Here is a 25,301-nt window from a genome sequence, read left to right as displayed (position 1 = left end):
GGCTGAGCTGGACCCTGGAGCAGGAGCAGAATCAGTGAGGCAAGGGTAGGGCTCCGGTGTCCCTGTTGGGAAGAGACCCCTTTCCCCAACTGGTCCCAAGCCATGATGTTTTCTTCCCGACCAGGGAAGAGATGCCTGGATTTCTCTTTGGCCAGAGATGGTTAGGGGCTCTACAGCCCTTCACACTTTCCTAAGTGTGGTAGATACAGAGGCAGCAGCCAGTGTGTGGGACAACTTAGCTGTGGGTGTGGAGGGGTAGGAATTGATTGACTCAGGCCCAGCAACAACTTGAAGGTTTTACTCTCTTCCTATGCTGGTTCCCAGTTCTTGGGTGTCAGGCATAGCTAAGACACTTTTAGTATGGTCTCCTGGCTACCAAGCCCCACTGTCCTGGCCTGTTTCTGGGGTCTGGGTATTTACAAGGCCGAGACTCCTGGGTTTATGGGGGTTGGGTCCATGAAGAGCTTCACTCTTCTCCTGAAGGTGAACCCTGATGGTGCTGACAGCCTCCTGCTGGGTGGCTCCGCCACAGGCTGCGGCTCCTGCTGTTGTCTGCCTGTCTACCCATAAGCATTTTATAAGAAGGTAGGTATCTGTTGGCCAGATCGAGGGGTAGACATGAAGACATTTCCCATCCACCCCAGTGCAGGCTATCAGTCAGCATTGTCAGGAGGGGACCCTTGGAGGATGGGGGAGATTTCTATCACTCAGACACTGTGCCCAGCTCCTGGATAGTTTTCTAGGAGTTTCCTTCCCACATCCCTTCTTTCCTGCCCAAAAGCCAGGAGGAATGAAACCACGGCATGGTCAGGGCTGTGCTTCTCAGCCAGCAGGAAGGGCTGGTGACTTTTCCTGGACTTGGGTGACATGTCAAAGCCCATCTCTGAGACATCTTAAGTGAAACAGCCAGTGTGCTGCCTGCCATGGTGCTGGGCCTTTTATCTTTTACCCGGTGGTGCCCTCACTGGTGCCCGCTGTTGGCTTCCTTATGGACATGCTCCATGCTGGCTTATGTTCATCACAGGGAAGAGCGAGGACTGAGAGGACACTTATCAAGGGTCAAGTTGGGTTGAGGCACCCACAGGAAGAATCCCCTTAGACAAGGAGAAGACAGCGTCTCATTAGGCATTTACAGGTAGTGACCCAGTTGTTCCACAAAAGGTCAGTGTGGTCTGTATCTGTCTCGCCCTCACAGAGTGCAAGCTGATGACCTGGGCCTGGGGAAGGGCTGCAGGATGGACTGGTAGAAACCAACTCTCTCCTCCCACTGTTGTACAGGGCTACAGACAAACTTAAGATGAAAAAATTTACTTGATTGGGGTAGGAACTGAAGAGGGACCTCATTGGTAGCTGGGCTGTTGCAGGGAAATTTGCTGTGGCTCAGGTGGAGTCCAGGGTCTCCTATAGTGGGACCAAGTGTCCCCATGAGCGTCCAACACTCAAATTCACCTTTAGGGGCACCTGTGGGGTGACAAACAGAAACTCAGCCACCTCCCAGGCTCTCACGCAGGTTGAAGAGGTAGCAGTTGCACAGGGACACATCCTTCCAGAGAGAGCAGCCACATAACAGGCGAACACATGGGTACACATATACTCATATTTGCCCTCTGCACGCTCACATCACATGCACCTACCATGGTGGAATACCCTATCCACCAGGCCTCAGGCAGTGTCTGCAGGGCTCCCAGGCATGGTGACTTAGGGTAGGAATGTCTTAGTGCAATATGTGCTCACCCAGCCAGGGCTGTATCTCGGAGAGATGCTAGGGGACAGAAGACCCTTACTTGAGTGGGCTTTTCCCCAAGGCACTAGACAAAGCCACCATGTCTGAAGAAGGGCTGACTCCCAATTTTCCATTGTTTTCTGCCTCATGAGGGCCCTCTGATGGCAGCTAAGTTTAGTTTCCTGGGCTCCAGGCTCCTCCCCTAGTACCTACTTCTTTGCCCACAACAGGCATAGGCTGTGTGGACAACCTCAGGGGGCAGGATCCTGCCAAGTGGGTAAACACATGTGTGGCTCCTTAGCCCTGCAAAGCTGCCACCTGTGCAGAGAGCGCACTGCCCTTTCTCAGGGAAGCCTCTGAGCCTGTGAGCGGAGCCAGGGCTGCTCTGGAAGATGGTCAGCAGTTTCTGTGGCTCTGGTTAGTTCTGAAGTGCCCACAGGGCAAGCTGTGTTTCTGGTTCCACCTGGGTCACCCACCTTGTTACTTCCTTCCCAGTTGTCCACACTGCTCTGGGGAGCCTATGCTGAAACATCCAGCGCTCTTTTCCTGGCAAGAACCCAGAGCTGCTTCCAGGCTGTGTTCAGAAGGTACAGAGTGGGCCTGTGTTTAGACGTGCCCACTTGTGTACTGGGTTATATGGGACATAGTGCCCACATCCTCAGTGCGGGTGAGCCTCAGGGCGGGGTTGAGCCAGAGGCTGGTAGGAGCAGCGGTAGATACCCATGGTGGTGGCTTCTTGCCAGGGACCAACTGAGTCATCCAGCAGGGAAAGGGTTCCTCATCAGAGGATAAGTGGAGGCTTGGAGGGCAGCAGCCCTGGTGCCCACCCTGGGTTGACCCCAGCTGTAATGCTGGGCGGATGTGGGTCTCCTCACCTGCAGTTGCAGTTCCAGAGTCTGTACCTGCTGTAAGGACTCCATGATCCTTCTGACAAGAGCTAGAACGGGAAAACAGCTGCTTACAGCTGTGTGGGTCCAGGGCTGGCCAGCCTTCTGGCTCCCAGGCCCCACGAGTTGAGGACTGAGGAACCTTCAGGCTCAGTCCTGCCTGATCCAAGTCACCTGGTTATTTCTTGGATCTACAAGCCACTCAAACCAATTGGTCAGGGCCCTTGATCCTCTCATGTAACCTCATAGCTGGTACAACAAACACCCAATGTCTACATCCACAGCTCAGGATTTAGCTTAGAGGATCCTCAGCCCACCCTTCTGGCCACCGTACTGACTGAGCTGGTCTCCTTCCACCCCAGCTCTTCCCAGCAGAGGCAGGCCAGCTGAGGTGGTAGATACTGTGCCCCTTCTACTGGTTCTGGCTATGGTACTAGGGCTAGGAGAAGGTACCAGTCAAGATAGTCTGGGCATGGAAGACCACAGTTTCTGATGCTTCTGGCAAAGGTATGAGATGCTCTTGTCACGCCTCTGAAGGTAGCTTTGTGGCCCTGACTGTGTGATCTATCTTGTGAGCTACTATCATCATCTCTACAGACTGCCCTGAATGGAGGCCCAGCCATGGATGTCTGTGCATAGAAGCTTCATGGCTGTTCTGGAGCACTAGACATGTATCTCCCGGTACTAGGGTCATCGAACGAGCTGCCAGCTGGGAGAGTCCTTGAGGGACAGGGGAGGAGCTTCAAAGAGATGGCAAATTTCCTGACTGTGGGTAACACCACCCCCTATGCTCCCCTGGACGCACCTGCAAACTCAGGGACCTGAGTGTCTTCTACTTCGAACAGCAGCTCGTCATGAATCTGGGCAACTAACCTGGAGAGGAAGGAGGGCATTTGTGAGTGTGGGTGCTTCCACACGGGACCTCAGGTTAGCACTCACAGTTCCTGGTAGGTTGTTTGGCATCTGGTTTATGAACGAGTGTGGAATAGGTATGGCCATCCTGGCGCTGTGGCCTGGGGCTGCTCACCATCAGAAGGGCAGCTCCAGGGAGTGGGCAGAAGGGGTCAGGAGAGAGAGATAAATAGCTTCTGGAGAGCTGTCCAGCCCCCAGCAGGCTGAGCATTTCACAGGCATGGGAGACTGGAAGGCTGGAGGAAGAGCTTCCTAGGAGCAGAGCGACCTCTTCATGTGCCCTAGCCTCCACCGGTTGTGGGATGTGATGAGAGCGTGGAAGGGGCAGGGGAGCCGCTCCTGCTGTGAGGAGGGAGGCTAAATGGAGAACGTGGGGGGAGCATACCCTTTAGTTTAGAGGAAGTGATGGGCAATATTTTTTAAAATTTGCTTTTTAAAGTCATATAAATATTTAACAGAACTTGAAGAATGCAAAAATTCAAAGGTACAAAATTACATCAGCTATGGGATATTTTGGATGGCCCATACAGGACTCAGCATGTACTTTGGGGCAGTAAACCATAGTTCTAGGTGAACTTGGCTTCATGGACACTTCAGGTTCCGTTTCTCTAACAGTCCTGTGTGGCCCCTGAGCCCCTTCTGGCATCAGTAGTAAGAGGAGTCTAGGAAGCAGTGCTCTGTTGGGTAAGTGTTGGGCAGAGCAAACAGATTCGACCAGGTGAGTGGGGGAACAGCACATATGTGCACAGGATGAGACATGGACTGCTGGGGACATGAGTTCTCAACCCATAGATCTGTCAGCACATGTGACAGCTTGTCACAAACCACAGGCTCCTTGGAGGCTCCAGGGAGATGTCACTTCAAAATCCTTATAGATATGTAGTTCCCAGACCTGGTACCCAGCACCTTTGTGAGTGCACAGGGTAGCTGCTCCTGCACTGCCAGGGATGAAGTGTGTAGCACGGGGGATAAGGATGGTCACAAGCACCCACAGTCCCCAGGGAAGGGTCGAGGGCATAGAGGGGCCTTTGCTGTCTCTTGGATGGAACTCTGAAGCGCAATAATCACATGCTATATGCCCCCCACTGCTGTTTGCCCTGGGTTCCCCTGTGGCACTGGAAGCTGAGGCTTCACAGGGAAGTTGTGTTAACCCTCCCCACTTAACCCCAGCAGTGGTAATGGATCTGATGGTGAACCCTGGCTGGAAGGAAGAAGCAGCCTTAAAATGCCTGACTAGAGTGGCCACGATGGTTCCTGATAGCAGAGTTCTATGGTGAACTACCCATCAGTCTTCTCTAACACCCTTTGTTACTGGGCGGGAAGAGAAGGGGCTATGTTCCTAGCATGCACGCCATCTCCTCTAAGACGAGTGACCCAGAAGTCATCTGTTTCCAACTCTCAGGAAGGTTGCGAAGGGTTGCCTTGACCATCACGACCTTCTCTTGCCTGGAAGGTGTTGAGATGGTCAGAGCAGCTACCTCAATCATGACACTAAAGGGAAAGGGCCTGAACTTCTAAAACAAAGTCAGCAACCTCTGTGCCTTGGCACTCACAGGACTTGGCAGGAAAACGATACACCTTTTGAGCTCAGACTACTGTAGCCAGGCCACTGTCACTAGAGGCCAACAAATGCACATTCTAAAGACTGTGCAGGCAGTGGACATATCATGCTGGGTCCAGACTATGGAAGAGTGGAGTATACATTCTCAGGGACATTCACAGAGGCATTTCCTTGTGTTTTATATACTGCCCCTGGCTAGGGCATCAGCACTCCCTTCCAGAAGCCAGACTGTGGTAGGACATGGCAGGCACTAAGCTGTAGCACTGGCATGTTTTCTTAAACTAGTACCAGGGTGTCTGGCAGGCCTTGGCTTCCAAAGGGTTTACTTTTCAAATGGACAGAAACCTCAGAAGAGGCACTTGCAACTCTTTCCAGATTTAGCAGAAGTGCCTTCACACTTCTTGAAATCACACCATGCAGTCTGAGCTGCCAGTGTGGCAGGACCTAATAGGTGTGACTGTTAGTCACTCACACATCACCATCACAGCCACAGAGACATCACACTTCTCTCTGGAAGCTGGGGCACAAGAACAAGCAGGAGAAGCAGACGAATGCAGGCTTAGACCACCCAGACTCCCAGGGGACCATGCCCTCTGCTCCACAGAGGACACAGAACTACTGGATTTGCATCTGGCTGGCCTGACACAGGCAGACAAATCCTGGCCCTTTGAGAGAACTTTCCAGAAGGGCCTAACCTCATCCCTTTGCCAATAGTTTGCCAGGAAGTTCCCTCTTATGGAGCACCCTAGCCATGCTGAATTCTTTGTGGGTTCCTCTTAGAAGTGCATTTGTGTGGTGGCACAAGATAGGAGACTCTGCAGTTCTGGGAGGACACCCAGCCCTAGCTTGTCTTCTCCTGAATTTGGACAAGGTGCACGCAGCTTGTTGCCTCAGTTTCCTTTTCTCTGTATCTCCGAGTCAGATTTCCTGTGCTTATCTTTTGGAAAGACATCGCAACCAAGGAGAGACCCTAAGCCTTAATATGCCAATATCTTTCACCAATTCGAAAAACAGCAACAGAAGAAGCAACTCGCTAGCCTTGCGTGTGGCAGATGCAGAGTGCAGTGTGTTTTCAGCGGCCACCAGGACGGGCCGACACAGGCTGTGCACAGCCCACATGAAGCGAGAGGTTATCACAGGAACAGTGGGAGTGGGCACGTGTACAGAGTCCATCAGTTACAGGAACTGGGAGGAAATCGTTGTGAGTACCGGGCAGAAGACAGAGAGAGGTGACAGGAGAAACCAGCTTGGCCCACCTTTGCACAGTCTGCTCCCAACCCTCGGGCATGCCTGGGGCAGGGCTCAGCTACAGTCTCTGCACCTTCCTCTGGTATTCTTCCCAGAGAGCTTGCAGCTTCCCAACCTATTTCTTTTCCGTAAGAAAGTACCTGGAACAGGGCTGTAAAAAGCAGGAGACGACAGGGCGTAGAACTGAGCCTCCTGCCCTTGGCTCTGTATGACATTAATCTACAGAGCACACTTCTGTTCAGAGGTGTGAAAACCACCCAAGAACACAGGTAAAAGGTAAAAATGGGCAGGGGAAATATTCGAAGAGATAAAAGTTTTCTAAAGAAATATGAGCAATTGCTGATAAAGGAAAACTCATACCTTGAGCATGAATTATATTACTGGCCAAGAGAAAACTGTAAGTTTGGTAAGGAATGCCCAAAGGGAAGCAGGTTTACATGTCTCCACAGCCCTCTTGGGGCTGCAGTACAGGGGCCCATGGGACCCATTTCACATTTTGGGATCTAGGGAAGCTGTCATCTTCCTGTAGATTTCCTCCCAGGACTAGAATTGCTGACCCACTTAGGCAGTGGTATGGGCACTCTGGTATGTAGAGGCCCATGGGAGGATCTTGGGGTCCTTAGGGTAGGATGGAAAAACATGTGGTGGGTACAAGGAGCAATGCCATTTTGGCATCCAACAGATCTCTTTGGCAGGAGTTCAATGTTGGGCCCTGGAAAAATGACTAATTCACTGACCTGGCTGTCAGGGTTGGGGATGTGGCCACTGCAGCAAAGATGTGGATCATGGCTAGCTTACAGAGGTCTGCGGCTGAACCTGTGGAGACAAGGGTTCAATTTTAGGACTTGAGGTGTGGCTCATAGTGCCTGAGCTGTTATAGAGACATTTTCCATGGACACTGCTGATTCCACTGGCTAACGATGAAGGAGTTTTTGCAACTGGAAGCAAACCATGGATCCTTAATACAATAGAGCTGCTTCCTTCCCAGTGCTGTGGGGATGTGGTTTGGATGCCTTACTGAGAAAACCTGACCCCAGTCAGATACTCAGGGTGTGAGAGAAGGGTCCTATCCCATGTCAAGTAACCCATCTCTAGGACTGGCTCTTGCTGTGGGACAATGATCTTGTACACTGTAAAGATTTGTCACTTGTATTTATTTATTTATTTTTTGGTTTTTCGAGATAGGGTTTCTCTATGGCTTTGGAGCCTGTCCTGGAATTAGCTCTGTAGACCAGGCTGGTCTCGAACTACTTGTATTGATTTAATAAAATGCTGATTAGCTAATAACCAGGCAGGAAGTATGGACAGGGCAACCAGAACAGGAGAATTCTGGGAAGAGGAAAGGTTCAGTCTACCGTTGTCACCCATACACAGAGGAAGCAAGATGAGAATGCCTTACTGATAAAAGGTACCAAGCCACGTGGCTAACACAGACAAGAATTATGGGTTAATGTAAGATGTAAGAGTTAATTAATAGGAAACCAGAGATAATAGGCCAACCAGTTTATAATTAATGTAAGCCCCTGTGTGTTTCTTTGGGATTGAATGGCTGAGGGACTGGGTGGGATCCTGGGGACTCAGGCTCTTACTTTTAGAGGGGAACAGAATGGCCTCCAAGGGTCTTGGAGAGGCCATCTCTTTATTTCATTTTTTAAAGGTCTGGCTATGTAGCTCAAGATGACTTTAGCCTTCCAAGGGTTGGTATTACAGGTATGCCTCACCATGTCCTTCCAAAAATGCCTGAAACTTAAAGATGGCCCTGCCACATCAGCAGCTGTGACACTCAGGCAGGATGGGTGAGGGCCGTGAGACCTCAGACAGAGCAATCTGCCAAATACCCAAGGAGCAGGGGACATGGGCCTTCTGGGAAGGAGCCACAAACAGTGGTAGGCTGGGGCTAGTACCTTGTACCACAAAGTTTACTGCCTGTCGCTCTGCTTGTGCCCGAAGCTTCTGGTCCTGTGCAGAGATCCTTGGCAGAGGCCTCCTTCTACCCAAGATGGATGTCACATAGCCTAGGGTAGAGGAAGGAGAAGCAGACAAGAAACAGGTACAAGTGGCATAGCACCAAGCGGCCACTGCCTCCTTATACTGCCCTGCACTTCTCACAGAACTATCCGATATATTCCAGGGACGATGGCGTCTATACAGTAGGGCCTGTACCGGGATGTCTTCTGTTGGCCATGTGTCAAACTTCTACTCTTTTCTGGCTTCTAGCTGCACTGAGATCTTACACAGAACAAGGACATTTTTATTCTATAGAAATCGAAAGCCATATGTAGGCTTGGGCACAGGAGTCATTCTGGGGTATGTGGCAGCTGAAATATAGAACAAGGAATGGAAGGTATGTCCACACACGAAGGTAGAATGAGACCTTCTGGGGTCTGATGCTTACATGTCTTGGGGCTCTTAGGAAATGGATAAGGGTCTAGAGAGATGGCTTAGTGCTCAAGAGCACTAATCCTTCCAGAGGACTTGGTGTTTGCTTCTTGGCATCCACATGGCAGCTACCATCTGTAACTCTAGTTACAGAGGATCTGATGCCCTCTTCTGGTCTCTGCAGGCACTGCTTGCTTGTGGTGCACAGACATATATACAGGCAAAACACTCAAAACCAAAAACAAGTGAATAAACACTCAAACCAAAAACAAGTGAATAAATAAATAAAATGCACATAAACCCTCTATGTTGTCAGGAGATGGTGGTGCACACCTTTAATACCAGCACTCAGGAGGCAGAGGCAGGTGGATCTCTGTGAGTTCAAGGCCAGCCTGGAATACAAAGTGAATTCCAGGATAGCCAGAGCTGTCTCAAAAACATCCCCACACACACTATATTGGTGTATTAGTAAGGGTTTTCTAGAGTAACAGAACTTATAACATGAATCTCTCTCTCTCTCTCTCTCTCTCTCTCTCTCTATATATATATATATATATATATATATATATATATGTATATATATATATATGTATATGTATACACACACACACACATATATATATATGATTTATTAGAATGACTTATAGTCTGCAGTCCAGCTAATCCAGCAATGGCTGGCTGTGAATGGAAAATCCAGAAATCCACCAGTTGCTCAGTCCATTAGACCGGATGTCTCAACTGGTCTTCAGTACGCTGGAATCCAGAAGAAGCAGGCTCCAACGCCAGTGAAGGGACAGTCTTGCTAGCAAGGCCAGAGTAAGCATACAAAGAACAAAAGCTTCCTCCTTCCATGTCCTTACACAGACTTCCAGCAGGTGTAGCCTGGATTAGAGGTGGGGTCTCTCAGATCAAATGGTCTGCATTGAAGGAGTTGTCTTCCTACCTCAGAGATCTGGATTAGAAGTGGCTCTTCCGGGGGAGGGAAATGGGAGGAGAGGAGGAGGTGGAAATTTTTAATAATAATAATAATAATAAAAGAAAAAATGAAGCCGGGCGGTGGTGGCGCACGCCTTTAATCCCAGCACTCGGGAGGCAGAGGCAGGCGGATCTCTGTGAGTTCGAGACCAGCTTGGTCTACAAGAGCTAGTTCCAGGACAGGCTCCAAAACCACAGAGAAACCCTGTCTCAAAAAACCAAAAAAAAAAAAAAAAAAAAAAAGAAAGAAAGAAAGAAAGAAAAAATGAATAAAGTATAGCTAAATCAGTAAAAAAAAAAAAAGAAGTGGCTCTTCCTATTAAAGCAAAAATCGCTCACAACTCTGCCCTCCATTTTTGGGTTTTAGTTAATTCCAGATGTAGTCAAGTTGGCAACCATGAATAGCTCTCACAAGCCCACTCTTTGTCAATTTGACAAATAATCATAGCTCCTTATGTTGTGATTAATTTCCAAAGGAAGAATAACCAGGTCATAATAATGCCTAAGCATGAGATAAATATCCAATGTACAATCATAAGTGCATTATAAATTTACCAGGTCAGGATTATACCTAACTGATGACAAACTATCCCTCGCACAATTACAAACACATTATAAATCTAGAATAGGTGACAATGTCCCTTGAGGAATATTCTTTTACTATCTTAAACTTAAATATGATAACCACTGATACTCTTAATTGATGTTACAGTCCATGATAAAGTAATTGAGGAAAGAAAACACAAATATATGTACAAACACATTCTGGTTTTTTTGTTTATTTTTGTTTTTTTTCTTTTCTTTTCTTTTCTTTCTTTTTTTTTTTTTTTTTTTGAGACAGGGTTTCTCTGTAGCTTTGGATCCTGTCCTGGAACTAGCTCTTGTAGACCAGGCTGGCCTCGAACTCACAGAGATCCACCTGCCTCTGCCTCATGAGTGCTGGGATTAAAGGCGCGCCACCACCGTCCAGCTCACATTCTTTTTTATTTTATTTTTTTTGTTCATTTTATATACTAACCACAGTTCCCTCTCCATCCCTTCCTTCCACTTCCCCCCACGCACCTCCATTCACTCCTCAGAAAGGGTAAGGCCTCCCATAGGGAGTCATCAAAGCCTGGCACATGAAGTTGAGACAGGACCAAACCTCCTGCATCAAGGCTAAGCAAGGCTTCCCACCATAGGGAATAGGCTCCAAAAAGCCAGCTCATATACCAGGGATAGATCCTGGTCTCATCGCCAGGAGCCCCACAAACAGACCAAACCACACAACTGTTACCCGCATGCAGAGAGCCTTCTCCGTTCCAGGTCCCATACAAAGCTAGCAGCTTTTGGTGTATGGGCCGGATCACCACAGCAAATGGGGAATGTGCTGTCTCCAGACTCCAAACAGGGCAACTAAACATTGTGCTTCTGTCTTGGTGAAAGGGTCAGGTGCAATAACTTATCCTTTATCTTGAAAGGAATGTCTCTGCATGCCCCACACCACTGAACTCCTAAGAATTTCACTAAAGTGAAAGACCCTTGAATTTTGGTTAGATTTATTCCCCACCTTCTGATGTGCATATGTGTTACCTATGAGTTAAAAGTGGTTGCTAGTTCTTGGTCCAATCAGAATAATGTTAATATAGAGCACCAAAGTAATATTTTATTGAAGAGACAGACAGTCAAGATCCCTTATGTCACAGGGCAGGAGAGTTAATATATCCTTGAAGCTAAACTGTAAGGGCCTTACAAACTGTAAGCAAATTGCTTCTGGTGATCCTTATGGACAGGTACCAGGAAAAGGCATTTGCTAGATCAATAGCTGCATGCCACATACCAGGAGATGTGTTGATCTGTTCAAGTAAGGACATCACATCTGTACAGCAGCTACAATTGGAGTCACTACCTGGTTGAGTTTTGATCCATCTGTCTTCTGCACTGGCCAGATAGGAGAGTTAAAGGGAGATGTGGTGGGAACTCCACCCCTGCATCTTTCAAGTCCTTGATGGAGGCACCAACTTCTGTAGTTCCTCCAGGGATGAGATATGTTTTTGACTGACTGTTTTCTTTGGCACAGGCAACTCTAAAGGCTTCCATTTAGCTTTTCCAATCATGATAACCCTCACTCCACAGGGTCAGGGAGCCAATGTGAGAATTCTGCCAACTTCTAAGTATATCTAGTCCAATTAGATATTCTGAGACCGGGGAAATAACTACAGGATGAGTTTGAGGCCCCACTGGACCTACTGTGAATCAGCCTTCAACCAAAACTCACCTGACCTCCATAAGCTCTTACTTTAACAGGAACGTCACAGGATTTCCTGGGATCTCCCAGAATCAGAGTCAATTCAGAACCAGTAACCAAAAGACCCCAGAAAGTCTGATTGCTTCCTTTCCCCCAGTGTACAGTTCCCCTTGTAAAAGGCTGTAGGTCCCTCTGGGGAAGGAATGGAGAAAGGCTAACCATAAAACCTATAGGCATTTTATCAAGTCCTACCTTAGGGGAACCTGGATGGCCATTCAAGGGGTCTGCAAACTAGTTCAAGTCTGGAAATTGATTCATGGGCTGAGATTGCCTTTTGCTACTATCCTTTGAACCCTTTCTTTCATTTGTTTACAAATTTTTTCTGCTTATACAGATCAAACAAAAACTTAGTGGGTTTCTTACGTATTTCATGCCTGGAAATATCATGACTGATTAGCCAGCAGCACAGGTCCATATGAGTCATGCCACCATGAAATTCACTTTGCTTGTGCTGACCAATAATGGGTTAGGCCATTATGGGCATTACTTGTCTGTGCTGCCCTTTGCATTAACTATGATCACCGTCTTAGGGTTTCTATTGCTCTGAAGAGACATCATGACCACAGCAACTCTTGTAAAGAAAAACATTTAATTGAGGTGGTTGCTTACATTTTCAGAGGTTTAATCCATTATTATCACGATGGGGAGCATGGCAGCCTGCAGACAGACATGGTGCTGGAGAAGGAGCTGCTACATGTTGCTATGCAGGCAGTAGGAAATAGACTGTCTCATTGGGCATGGTTTGATTATATATGACCCCTCAAAGCCTGCCTCCACAATGACACACTTCCTCCAACAAGACCACAACTACTCCAACAAAGCCGCACCTTCTAATAGTGCCACTCCCTTTGGGGACAATTTTCTTTTAAACCACCACAATCACCTTGCCTTGGGTGATTCACTGTTGCCACCTGGCCCCTGCTACCTTGGGTCCCAATTAAACCCAACTGAACAGCATCATCTCTGACCTAAGGCCTAGCACAAGAAAAAGGGCGACAATGAAGCTCTTCAAATATGCTGGTGCCCCCTCACCATTTTGTGTCTTATAGGGCATATCTCCTAGGCCTCTCCATTGTGGAGGATTAGGTTTTACATAGTGTACCTGCTCCAGCATTGCTATTCTCCTGAGCCTTTAAATCCATTCATCAACACTAAGCCAAAGGATATCAGGAATCTCTAGCTCTTTTTAGGAGGCCATCTCTTGACAAATGCTTCAGCCAATCATTCAAGCAAACTTTTAACACCCTTTAAAAAACCGTGTGAACTTTCATATTAAACCTAGAATCTCCATTCAGAGAGCCATAAACTCAGCCTGAACCAGTTCATGTTCCTTCCACCATTATCCTACACCTTTCAAATCCATCCCTACACATAGTGCCCAGACTTCTGCTTGAATGAATTAGCACACTCAGTAAGCTATTTAGTAATGTAACACACCTCTTCATGGACTGCACTTTCTACCTCACCTCTAAGAGCCTGCTCCAAGTCTGGTTCTAGGTCTAAAGTAATGGTTCTCAACTTGTGTGTCAACGACCCTCTCACAAAAGTCCCCCAAGACCACTGGAAAACACAGAGATTTACTTTATGATTCCTAACAGTAGCAAAGTTACAGCCATGAAGTAGCAACAAAAGCAGTTTTATGGTGAGCAGTCGTCACAACACGAGGATCTGTGTTAAAGGACTGCAGCATTAGGAAGGCTGGGAACCACTGATCTAGAGGCAATTATTGGTGGGTACTGAGGGACACCAGTATTGTTTCGCCTGGCATCTCTTTCAGAAGAAGTCCCGTTGGTTCAGCAGCAGACAATGAGAGACTTATTTCCTTGGTCAAAGGCGAAAATGGCAATATTTCAAGGGGTGGAGCTAAAGACAGAGAGAGACTACTTCTTCAGGAAAGATAAACTCTAGAGAAGCCGAGGACTCAAAGTTTTCAGCTTCAAAAGGTTCCTCGCAGACAGCCCTGGCCCACATTACAGGGTCTACTCTTTACCAGTTAGTGGCCTTACTCTGAGGACACCATCTGAGGCTGGGACTTAAATTTTGCTGTAATTCAGCCAGCCTTGTATGAGGGCTTTGGTTTGGTCTTCTGCAATTTGAGCTCTGTGGCTACCGAAGAGAGGATTCTCTTCCAGGGCACACTTAGACACTTTTACACTGCTTGTACAATTCAGGAGCCCTTCAGTTTTATCACTAAGCTCTTTGTCATCTTCCACCGTATTTTGAGATGCAAGAAGTTGGTTGATTTTTATCATGGAGCTCAACCTTATTCTTTGTCAATTTATCCAGAGATGCTGACCAGCATCATCGTTTTCCTTATTTTTCCCCAAACTGTCAAAAGTTTCAGATACAGGGTCACCAAATCCATTGTCACTTACAATTGATGAATCAGGATAATCTAATGCATTTGTCTCCTTAAGTTAGTAAAATAGTTTACACCGTGGGCTTTCAGTACTCTCCAAGCTCCCAGGAGAAGAGCTTCTAGAGGATTCGATAACCATAGGTGTTGGCAAGTTGAAAAGCCTATTCATCTTTATATGTCTGTTGTTCTAGAACCAACTCTGGTACCAAAATCTGTATTAGTCAGGATTCTCTAGAGTTACAAAGAACTTATAGGATGGGTCTCTATAGAAAGGGGATTTACTAGAATGACTTGCAAGCTGCGAATTCAATGGCTGACTGCGAATGGAAAATCCAGGAATCCAGTAGTTAAGGTGTAGCCCGGATTAGAGGTGAGGTCTCCCCTAAGCAATAGAGGAGAGGGTGTCTGAACTGACCTTACCTTGTAGTCAGACTGATGATTATCTTAAATATCACCATGGAACCTTTGTCCAACAACAGATGGGGAACACAGGCAATGACCCACATTGGAGCACTGGACTGAGCTCCCAAGATCCAGTTGAAGAGTGGAGGGAGTGCGAGTATGAGCAAGGAACTCAAGACCATGAGGGGGTCATCCACTGAGACAGCTTTCTTGAGCTAATAGAAGCTCACCAACTCCAACTGGACTGGGAGTGAATGAGCATAGGGACAACCATGCCCCCTGAAGTGGGCTGACAGCTGGGGCAGACTGAGGGGCCACTGATAGTGACACTGGGATGTGTCTCTATGCCATATACCAGCTTCTTGGGATCCTATTCTCTTTGGATGTAAACCTTGCTCAACCTAGACATAGTAGGGAGGGCCTTGGACTTTCCAAAGGGCAGGGTGCATGGCACTCCCTTAGGGTTGGGAGGGTGAGGGGAGGGTCTGTGGAGGGAGAGGGAGGGTTTTGGGAGGAGGGGAGGGAGTGGGAATTTGGATTGGTATTTTTTTAAGTAATAAAAAAAGAAAACAACAACAACAACAACAACAAAAAAGAGGTGGGGTCTCTCAGATCAAATGGTCTGGATTGAAGGATATGTCTTCCTACCTCAAAGATCCAGATTAGAAGTAGATCTTCCTACTTCAAATAAAGCAAATATCCCTCACAACTCTGCCCTCCATTTTTGGGTTTTAGTTAATTCCAGATGTAGTCAAGCTGACAACCAAGAATAGCTCTCATAGTTGGTTACACATGTTCCTGAGCAGAGAGGACTTCTTTTTTAACTTGATGTGGGTCAGAAGCATATGTTTCACTGGTGAGTTCATAGGTCCAAGGATCAGAAGAACTCTTTACATATAGAACCTATAACTTTTTGTTGTTGTTGGTAGGGTAAGTACTGAGATCTAGCTAATGCACTGAGCTGTCCTCCAGCCCCAAGGCAATTGTCATGGAGCGACAAGGTTCTGCGTACCACTTCATGGGTGATCTGTGAAACTAGGACAGGGCACCGAGCTTCTGACTCAGCACATTTGGTTACCATGTCTATAGCTTCTGACTGGATGTTGGGTACCATTGATGTTATGTTGTTGAGTATAAGTGTCTTTGCGCTCTATGACTCTCTTGGCAGGTCTTCATCACTTGTATATCTCCCTGATTTTTTTTTTTGTGTGTGTGTGGTTTTTCAAAACAGGGTTTCTCCTGGCTGTCCTGGAACTCGCTCTGTAGACCAGGCTGGCCTCAAACTCACAAAGATCTGCCTGCCTCTGCCTCCCAAGTGCTGGGATTAAAGGTGTGCAGCACCACCGCCCGGCTACAAATATTTCTTTTAAAAATACTCTTAGGGGCTGGAGAGATGTCTCAGAGGGTAAGAGCACTGGCTGCTCTTCCAGAGGTCCTGAGTTCAATTCCCAGCAACCACATGGTGGCTCACAACCATCTGTAATGAGATCTGGTGCCCTCTTCTAGCTTGCAGGCATACACACAGACAGAATGTTGTATATATAATAAATAAATCTTTATATAAAAAAACAAAAAACCCACTCTTGGTTTGGAGAGATGTCTCAGTGGTTAAGAACACTGACTGTTCTTGCAGAACCCGAGTTTGGTTTCCATTCACATGGTGCCCCACAACCATTTGTAATTCTAGTTCCAGGGAGATCCAATGCCTGTTCTGGCTTCCACAACACCAACCACACACACCATACATGCAAGCAAAAACACTTATGCGCATGAAAATTAAATAAATATATATTTTAAAAAATAAATAAAAATATTATTTTATCTCCAAATAAAGCAGATACATAGGTAAATCTCACTTTTTGATGAGACTTGCTTTATTGGAATAAACACACACACACACACACACACATGCACATGCAAATATACAAAATATAAAGTTACAAAGGATTTTAATGCATTTCCAAACAAATAGAGGACAGATGGCATCTCACAGAGTATATAAAGCTACATCCTTATTGTGCTGTGTTCACAGATATATCTTATTTGTGGAGATACTGTATAAATGAGTTACAAGCCTTTCACAGGAATATATGTTCCACTTTCAGGGTCTTTTTTTTTTTTTTGAGGGAGAGTTTCTTTGTGTAAGTCCTGGCTCTCCTGGAACTCCCTGTGTAGACCAGGTGATCCTCCAACTCACAGAGATCCACCTACCTCTGCCTCCTGAGTGCTGAGATAAAGGTGTGCGCCACCAAGTCCAGCAGGCTTTAAGGCATAGGGCTTTACCTGCCTAGTTTTACCTATATGTGTAGTTATCATGTTAATTCAAGCTTGTTTATTTTTTGCTACAGGCAGAACCTAGTTGCCGTGGGCCCTACCAGAGGGGCCGTGAGTTGCAATTGAAGTCCCAGGTGTCAGCCAGCAGAAGGAATCTAGCATGGTGTGAGCTGACATGGGGAGATGGCCGCTGCCTGTAATATAGTGTGTTTAGATCTTGGAAATACCCCATTCTACTGGGCATTTTTACCTGTGGACTGTAAGAAGGTGACCCCTCCCTGAGCTGTACTGTCTAATTTGATAAAAAATGATAGCTTATATCATGTTCTGATAAATAAAAGCAAATACAAAACTATGTTTCGTAGCTGTGACTCATGAGCCCACTTCAGAAGGTGCTCAGGCTAATGATGCAAAGGAAAACACCGGAGTCCAGGAACCAGCTGCTCTAACTCTCTTAAAGCTAAAAGGAGACAGTCATGTACCATTAGCTAAAACAAAGTGTCATTATAGCTTCAGGTTAGACCAGATGTCTTGCTAATAGTTTTAAAATAAGTAACTCCAAAACAAGCTAAGGTTCACAAAGACACATAGCTGAACTGTCTGACTCATATGCTAGGGTCAAAAACATAAAACAGCCTGATTGTTACTAGCTCCCCTTGCTAAATCTGGTTAATAAACTAAGGTGAGGATTGATTTCTTGCATGGATTCCTGACCTCAACCCTTTGTTATTGCTAAATGGGTGTGCACCCTGAAAACTAGAAGTTCAGCTGACTGTTTTTGTGTACAAAATTTTGTTTTGTAACTCTCTCAAAATTCCTTATAAATAAGATCACCTTTTTTTTTTTTTGGTTTTTAGAAACAGGGTTCCTCTGTAGCTTTGGAGCCTGTCCTGGAGCTAGCTCTTGTAGACCAGGCTGGCCTCGAACTCACAGAAATCCGCCTGCCTTTGCCTCCTGAATGCTGGGATTAAAGGCGTGTGCCACCACCGCCTGGCTTAAGATCACCTTTCATAATTAAGTAATTGACTCTTTCTTTGTAACCACAATTTGCATGCTGTCAGTGAAAAAGGTTGACTGAAAACAATGCCTCTTGCTTGCTTGCTATCTAGATACATTGTACGTGGGTTATGGGAATGACTTTAATCACGTGAGGGAGATGGTAAGCATGTTTTCACCTATAAGCATTCACTTGAGAAATGGAATGCAACTGTTTTGATTCCTGTACTGCTTGGAAGATTCTTTTGGGGTGTAAAAGCTGTAAAACAACATGAGATAAGACAGAGAGGAAAAAGAGAGAGAGAGAAAAAAGAATAGGAATAAAGAAGGAAAACATGAAAAGAGTTTGTGCCTTTCTCCCTAACTCCCCTCAGAGAGAAAAGTTTAGCCTTGCCGACTCTGCGGATTCCTGTCAAAGCCCTGTGCTGATGGAGGCTGGTCCCTCTAACCCCTTCCTTTCCACATGGAGTCTTTTAGCCCTGTTGATCCAGGGGCTGATGACTCTCCCATCCACCTCCACCCAACTTCAGTAACCCATACACAAGCCAGACAGACACTCACTTGTCTATGCACACAGCCAGAGAATGAGAATCTGTGGACACCACCGTCTACTGCAGGAGGAGGGCTTCGGTGCAGCTGGCTTACCTGCATGGTGACACTGGGCAATAACCGTCTGGGAAAAGTCCTTGATTTTCTTATACTTCTGCAAAAATCTCTCCAAAAAGTGGGTGGCTTCTGAAACAGTGACGCCAAGGCAAGCAGCAAGCCGCTCTTTCCCTGTGAATCAGGAAGACATGCCACCAGAGCTCAGGCCTAACCCACATTAGGTAAGAACAGTATGTGGAAATGAGCTAACTGCACGCCTCGGGGACAAAGCAGCCAATAAGGGCCCAGTGGTGGTGTGGGTCTTATGTGGCTGGTTTGGATAATACTGGTTTGGGGCTTTACACACTAGGTGCTGGGTGGCAGCTGACCCGAAGAGGACCTTTGCAGTCTTGAAGGCCTTCCAGGAGCTGCATGTGAAGCTGGGCTCAGGCAGACTTAGTACTGCTCTCATTGAGTCAATGAAAGATCTGAATGTAGGACTGGGGGAAGCAGCAGGGCCCACAGGAACAAGGAAGGCAGAGTTGATTAGCAAGTGTGGAGATATGGCATTCAGGAGCCCCTATGCTTAGCATCCTTATTTTAGAGTACATGCTTTTGCCCTAGATCAGTGTTTTGCTCCTGAAAGAGGCAAAGTTGGGGAAGCTGTGAAGGTCTCTGGTGGAGGTGGTTCAGCACAGCACAGCACAGCACAGCAGCCTCAAGTTGGCTGGGTGCAGGTACTGGATACACAGGCCTGGGTCTGACTTCAGCTCTGTCACCCACAGGAGGTTCTGGTGGTCTTGGGAAAGTTGCTTAACTCTCAATAAATCTGTTTCTTCATTCATGAAGCCTAAGCCTTAGCCCTAGGTCAGTCAGGGAATCCTATGAAGCAAACTCTTAGCCAAGTGTGGCTTCTATTTGGTGCTTACATGTAATTGTTTTCTTTTATTTCCCCCCAGGAATAGGTACCAGGACCTTTGCTTAACAGTTTTATTGGGGGGAAAGTCCTGGGCTCTGGGGGTGACCAGAGTTGATTTTGAGGGATTCCAAGAGTTGATTTCTGGGAAGGTCATTACTAGGGCAAGAGGAAACCACATTGAGCTTTGAACTGGCAACACAAAGGACACCTAAGAGGCTTTCAGATACTTGTCCTAGAAACCATGGCTCAGGGCTTGAGTTCTGTGTCTGTGAAGACAGGGAAGGATCCTTAGAAGAGGAACTGTCTAACCTCTCAGAATCGCTTTTTGATTCCCTCTTTAGTGAGGCCTCTCCTGGCCTTAGTCAGTCAAAACCTTTAGGATTTTTAATGACAGCTTTTGTTTTGTTTTTGAAAGAACATTTACATATAAAAATTGTTTTTGTCTTTATAGAAGCTTATAGTTACGAAAATTTAAAATAGATTTTGGACTTTTGGAGTGCTGGAATTTTTGAGGACTTTCAGAGGTTTTTGGAATTGGATTGTATAAAATTAATATGAGGGCTGGAGAGAGATCTCAGCAGTTGGGAACACTGGCTGCTCTTCCAGAGAACGGAGGTTCATTTCCAAGCACCCACACGGCAGCTCACAACTGTCTATGACTCCAGTTTCAAGGGATCCAACACTATGTTGGATATATGCAAGCATAACACCAATGCACTCCAGGTAAAGGAGTGGAAAGTTACAACACTTACATGCCAAGTTGAGGGGAAGATTGTGCTCCTTAGTTTTGATTGTTAACTTGACACAAAGTAGAGCCACCTGGGAAGAGAGCCTCAGCTGAGGACTTATCTAAGCTCATGCTGGTCTTTGAGCATGTCCATAGGGAATAGTTTTGACTGATGTAGGAAGGCCCAGCTCACTGTGGGCAGCACTCTTCCAGAGACAAGGCTTCTGTAGGGTCTAAGAGAACAGCCAGCCAGCAGCAAGGAAGGATCCATGTGTTTCATCTCTTTCTGCTCTTGACTGTGGATGTGATGCCTAAGTTCCTGCCTTAACTTCCCTACAACAATAACGGACTGCAGCCTGGAATTATAAGTATAATTAAACCTTTCTTCCCTAAGCTGCTTTCCAGCAGGTTTTTTTTTTCAACAGAAATATAACTAGGGCACTTCTGTTTCAAGGGCTGAGCAAGTGCCTAGCTACAGAGAGCCCCAGGAATGCTGTCTGGCCTACTTGAACAGAACTTCCCGTACAGTCCAGGTGTTGCTGCTCTGGGCTCCATCATAAATACAATTCCTTGGGCACTCAGTATGAGGCTTGGTTTCTCCTGACAGAGTCAGGTGCTTGGAGCAGTCTGAGCCCTTATCCACTGTCTTCCTGGCGCAGGGTGGTGTGTCTGGCATTCTGCATGCATCCAGTAAGCACCAGTGGATTATACAGCTGAATATGGAGTTCACTGAGGAATCATGGTGAGGACTCAGCACTAGGCTAACCCCTAGAAAGCACAAGCCCAGCAAGCCTTGGGGTTAGGAATGACTTCCAGCCGGGCGGTGGTGGCGCACGCCTTTAATCCCAGCACTCGGGAGGCAGAGGCAGGTGGATCTCTGTGAGTTTGAGACCAGCCTGGTCTACAAGAGGTAGTTCCAGGACAGGCTCCAAAACCACAGAGAAACCCTGTCTCGAAAAACCAAAAAAAAAAAAAAAAAAAAAAAAAAAAAAGGGAATGACTTCCAGAAGACACTAAGGTCCTGCTGACCTCAGGATAGTGTCTTAGCTGGGGTTTCTATTGCAGGCCCAGTAAGATGAGGAGGTGCCCAGTAAGTTGGCAGATGCTGAATTCAGCTGGCTACAGGAGAGGTAGTGGACTTGTGAGCCAGCTTGGGTCGAGATCCCAGATAACACAGGGGTACATGAATTTGAGGTCCTAGGAGGTCAGGCAGGCAGTCGTATTACATGCTGCAGGTGGTTGGGCATGCACACCCACATCTCATAGACCTGTGGCTTCCCCTTCTGTGCTCATCGCAGTCCTCACAGTGATCACATAACTGATTTCTGAAGGTTGCACTCGAATTGTTTCTCCCTGGCTCTGCACTACTATGGCAGCTGCTGGGTTGTTCAGAGATGGCTTCTGTGGACACACTCCTGTATGCTAGCACAAGTTGTCTGTCCAAAGCTCCTCCACTGGGTTTCCCAAGGCCCTAGCAGCACTAGGACCTGGTGATTCACTTATGCCCTCAGCCTGCTCATCAGCAAGGTTCTGGCTCAAATAAAGGGGGTGGGATAGAGACAGCACGAACTGAACAGCAGACACACAGTAATTCCAGCTGTCAGGTGGAGCAGGAACAATGGAGCAACAGAGATAGAAGCTCAGGGTGGGAGCCCCTGTCACCACAGGGCTAAAAGCAGCAAATTACCCCTCACCAGCATCACAGCTAATGACTCACGCTTATTTACAGTGCGGTGCTCTTCCTCTCCAGAAAACACAAAGCGAAACTCGGAAGGAGCCAGTGGGTGCTGTGAAGCCATCTTTCTCTGTGATACAACTATTGTGGTGAGGGGTGACCCTGGTACTAGAGGGGCAAGGGCCAGGCAAAACTCAGGAGAATCACACATTCATCCTGCAACCCTTCTTCGCTACTGAGCTAGCTCCAGCTTGGAGGGTCAAGAGACCTCTAGAAGCTTAGCAACATAGCTCACCCTTGAAACAGGACCCAGACAATCAGGAAGCAGATGACGGTGGTGTGAGTTAAGTGTGCCAGCTGTAGCTCCAGCAACCCTATGAGAGCCTTGATGGCAAAGGGGATGGGCAAAGAGGTACAGGGCTTCTTGTGACATTAGCAGGTCAAGAGTTGGCAGGATTGACTGGGATTTGAGCCTGGGTAGGGGTGGCGGCAGCGTTAGACCTGTAGCATAGACCTGGGGTTTATGGCAGATCTGCAGGAGCATCCAAGGTACCAAGTTCTAATCTGTCTGGAAGAAGGCAGCTTTCTTCCAGGGCAGAAACCCCTGAGGTCTGGAGGAGGGGTAGTAAGGGGGAGGCTAAGGAGGAAATGGGACAGGAGACCACCAGTGCATGACTGTCCCCTCCCCCTAGGTTGGATTACTGGCTTCCACGTCATATGATCTGATGTTCTCGAAGGATTATTGCTTGTTCAGTGGGTGCTCTGTGCTTCTCTGCACTAGTTAGCAGGCAGAACTGATGAGCACTCCTAGCTTCTTGGGCTCGTGCTCAGGATGGGCATTTTACCCTAACAGATGAGCAGTACTCAGGTGGTACTGTGCAGCCAGCGGCTTTGACATGTGAAGTGGTGCCAGTGCAGGCTGTTTATGCCAGAGGCCCATGGGGCCAGCAGGAAACAGAAGCTGAGGAAAGTGGAATACCAGCAGAGCCTCAGTGATTTCTCTGAAGCATGGCCCACTTAAATGTAGGCATACAGTCATTGGCAAGAACCCAGCCCTTCCCTATGGCTCACCTGCTCCATAGACCACAGAGTACACCACTTTTTTGGTCTGTTCTCTGTCCACGTGTGTCACATGCTCCATGGGAATGCCCTTCCTGCATGGAAAAATGGCATATTATCCATCATTGTCGGCACCGTCTGCAGAGGGACAGAGCTCAAATTACATGCACACTGCCTCCCCTGGAGCCAACCACCATTTAAAGCCCGGCCTGTCCAGTGGGCAGCAGAGACTTGCAATGTGTGCAGCATCCACCTAAGACTCCCAAACAGACACCACCAGTGAGGCCGTGGCCCTCAAATTCTGGTGTGCCCATAAATCAAAACCAAACGCTGCTTTTATAAAAGAATGTCCATCCAACTTTAGGGGAGCCTGTGTTTGCCAGGGCCTGGGCCACAACTGTGGTCACTACAGAGGTGAGCTGGTTTGAGTCCTTTGAAGTCCCTCACAGAATTGGACAACCAGCTGCTGCTTTGATCTCCCACAGAGAGCAGGGTGAGGCCTACATCGGACTGCCTGTGAACCAGCGTCTCAGAGATTAAAGCTGAAATCGCTGAGAAGCTCAGAGCCCCAAGAGTTTCTCTTCCCTGCTGTGCATTTCCTAAGAAGAGCTTCCCTTGACTGCTGCTCTTGAAAACATCCTTAGCATCTACACCAGCCTCAGTGACAGAATAAGCACAGATCCAAGCACCGAAAAGACAGAAGGCTCTCTCAGCGTTTGTGATTGTGCTTCTGTGTTGGGCTCCTGTGGTCACGGTATTCCCAACTGTCTTAGCCTTCACTTCCTGTTTACACTGCACATCACGGTGAGGGCTCAGCCTTTCTTAGGCCTTTTCCTAGCACATCACCTGCCCTGGGATGCCTGAGGCTTTCTAGATTTCCTAGCTTACAAGGTGATTTGGAATGACCTGACTTCACGAGGCATCTCTTTCCCAGATACCCCAGTCTTGCGTGCTCTTGTTTACCTCAACTGTTATTTTTGCCCCAGACAGCTGCAGGTTGTTTGTTTGCCTTATGATGCGGTTGTGATGCCCACTGCTTCTCTGCACCGGGCTCTGTATCAGGCACACACACCCTTGTCAGTCAGTCCTTCGGGTAGTTCCAGTAAGCGAGAATGGAAAGCACTACACTTCTTTGCAAATGAGGTGCACACTGCTCCCTTCAGAACCAGGACCAGGTTCTATGCAGGAGGAAAACATGCAGTTGCCACAGGGGGTTGACTGAGGCAAAGCAAGGGCAGAATAGACCACAAATCTCTCCTTCCATTCTCAAGATGCCTTTTCCAGCATTTGTCTGGTGGGAGTAAACCATTGCCTATTCTCCAGGGTTCTGGCAAAGTTGGTTTTAGCAGGCGTTGCTTGAGTTTTCAGTGTGTCTGTGGGGGATGGCTCCAGGGTGCTGCCTCCCCCAGCACTTCCACTGACATGTTAGATGTCATTCATTTTGATCACCCAATTTTTATCTAAGTAACAACACATCTGTAGCTTCCCCTTTTCCTGTTGTGCTGTTTTATATACTTGTTTATCTCATCCTTAAACTTGATTTTATAAAGAGCTGTGGGGCCATTGAGATAAGCTTCTATGCCTATAGATTACTAGGATTTACAATAATAGATATTGTAAAAATGGTCATCTTATCAAAAGCAATCTACAGATTCAATGCAATCTATATAAAATTCCAACTCATTTTTCACAGAAATTGAAAAAATAATCTTAAATTTCATATGGAAATACAAAAGACTCATGATATCTAAAAGAATCCTGAATTAAAAAAACAAAACCGCTGGAGGTATCACCATCCTTGATCTCAAGTTATACCACAGAGCTATAGAAAACAACAACAGCAACACAAAAGCAGCATGGTCCTGGTATAAAAACACACACCAAACTGACCAAAGGAATGAAGTTGAAGACCCACATATAAGCCCATATTTCTACAGTCACCTGATTTTTCCATAAAGAGGTTCATGATACACACTGGAGAAAACACAACCACTTCAGCAAACGGTGCTGGTCAACTGGATAGCTACATGTAGAGGATGAAACTAGATCCGTATCTCTTGCCTTGCACAGGATTCAACTCAAAACGAATCAAGGATCTCAACATAAAACCTGATACCCTGAACCTGGCAGAGGAGAAAGTAAGAAATTCCCTTGAACTTACAGGCCTAGGAAAGGGCTTTCTGAACAGGATCCTGATAGCACGGGCATTAATACCAACAATTTTCAAAGTAAAGCATTTTCTATGAATGGAAATAAAAACAGAAATGACATAGTTTCCAGTGGCAATAATTTATATCTACTAATGGGTTATATAGGAAACAGCGATGAAAATT

At 46.9% G+C, this 25,301-nt stretch overlaps 1 protein-coding gene across 1 annotated transcript in view; it reads right to left on the bottom strand.

Annotated features, from left to right (window-relative positions):
- Positions 1-1,326: 1,326 nt before the first annotated feature.
- The window catches only part of Poln (DNA polymerase nu), a 151,520-nt gene continuing 127,545 nt past the window's right edge, over positions 1,327-25,301 (bottom strand). The window contains exons 19-25 of the mRNA XM_075943934.1: positions 22,981-23,063; positions 18,649-18,780; positions 8,236-8,346; positions 7,069-7,147; positions 3,416-3,483; positions 2,599-2,660; positions 1,327-1,461 (exon numbers count right to left, since the gene is read on the bottom strand). Coding sequence (XP_075800049.1) covers positions 1,402-1,461; positions 2,599-2,660; positions 3,416-3,483; positions 7,069-7,147; positions 8,236-8,346; positions 18,649-18,780; positions 22,981-23,063 — 595 coding nt within the window. The 3' untranslated portion in view covers positions 1,327-1,401. The remainder of the gene's footprint in view (positions 1,462-2,598; positions 2,661-3,415; positions 3,484-7,068; positions 7,148-8,235; positions 8,347-18,648; positions 18,781-22,980; positions 23,064-25,301) is intronic.

The sequence above is a fragment of the Microtus pennsylvanicus genome, chromosome 12 (assembly GCF_037038515.1).
Source record: "Microtus pennsylvanicus isolate mMicPen1 chromosome 12, mMicPen1.hap1, whole genome shotgun sequence".
Lineage (NCBI taxonomy): Eukaryota > Metazoa > Chordata > Mammalia > Rodentia > Cricetidae > Microtus > Microtus pennsylvanicus.
The sequence above is the reverse complement of the archived record's forward strand: the minus strand, read 5'-3'. Positions and strand labels throughout refer to the sequence as shown.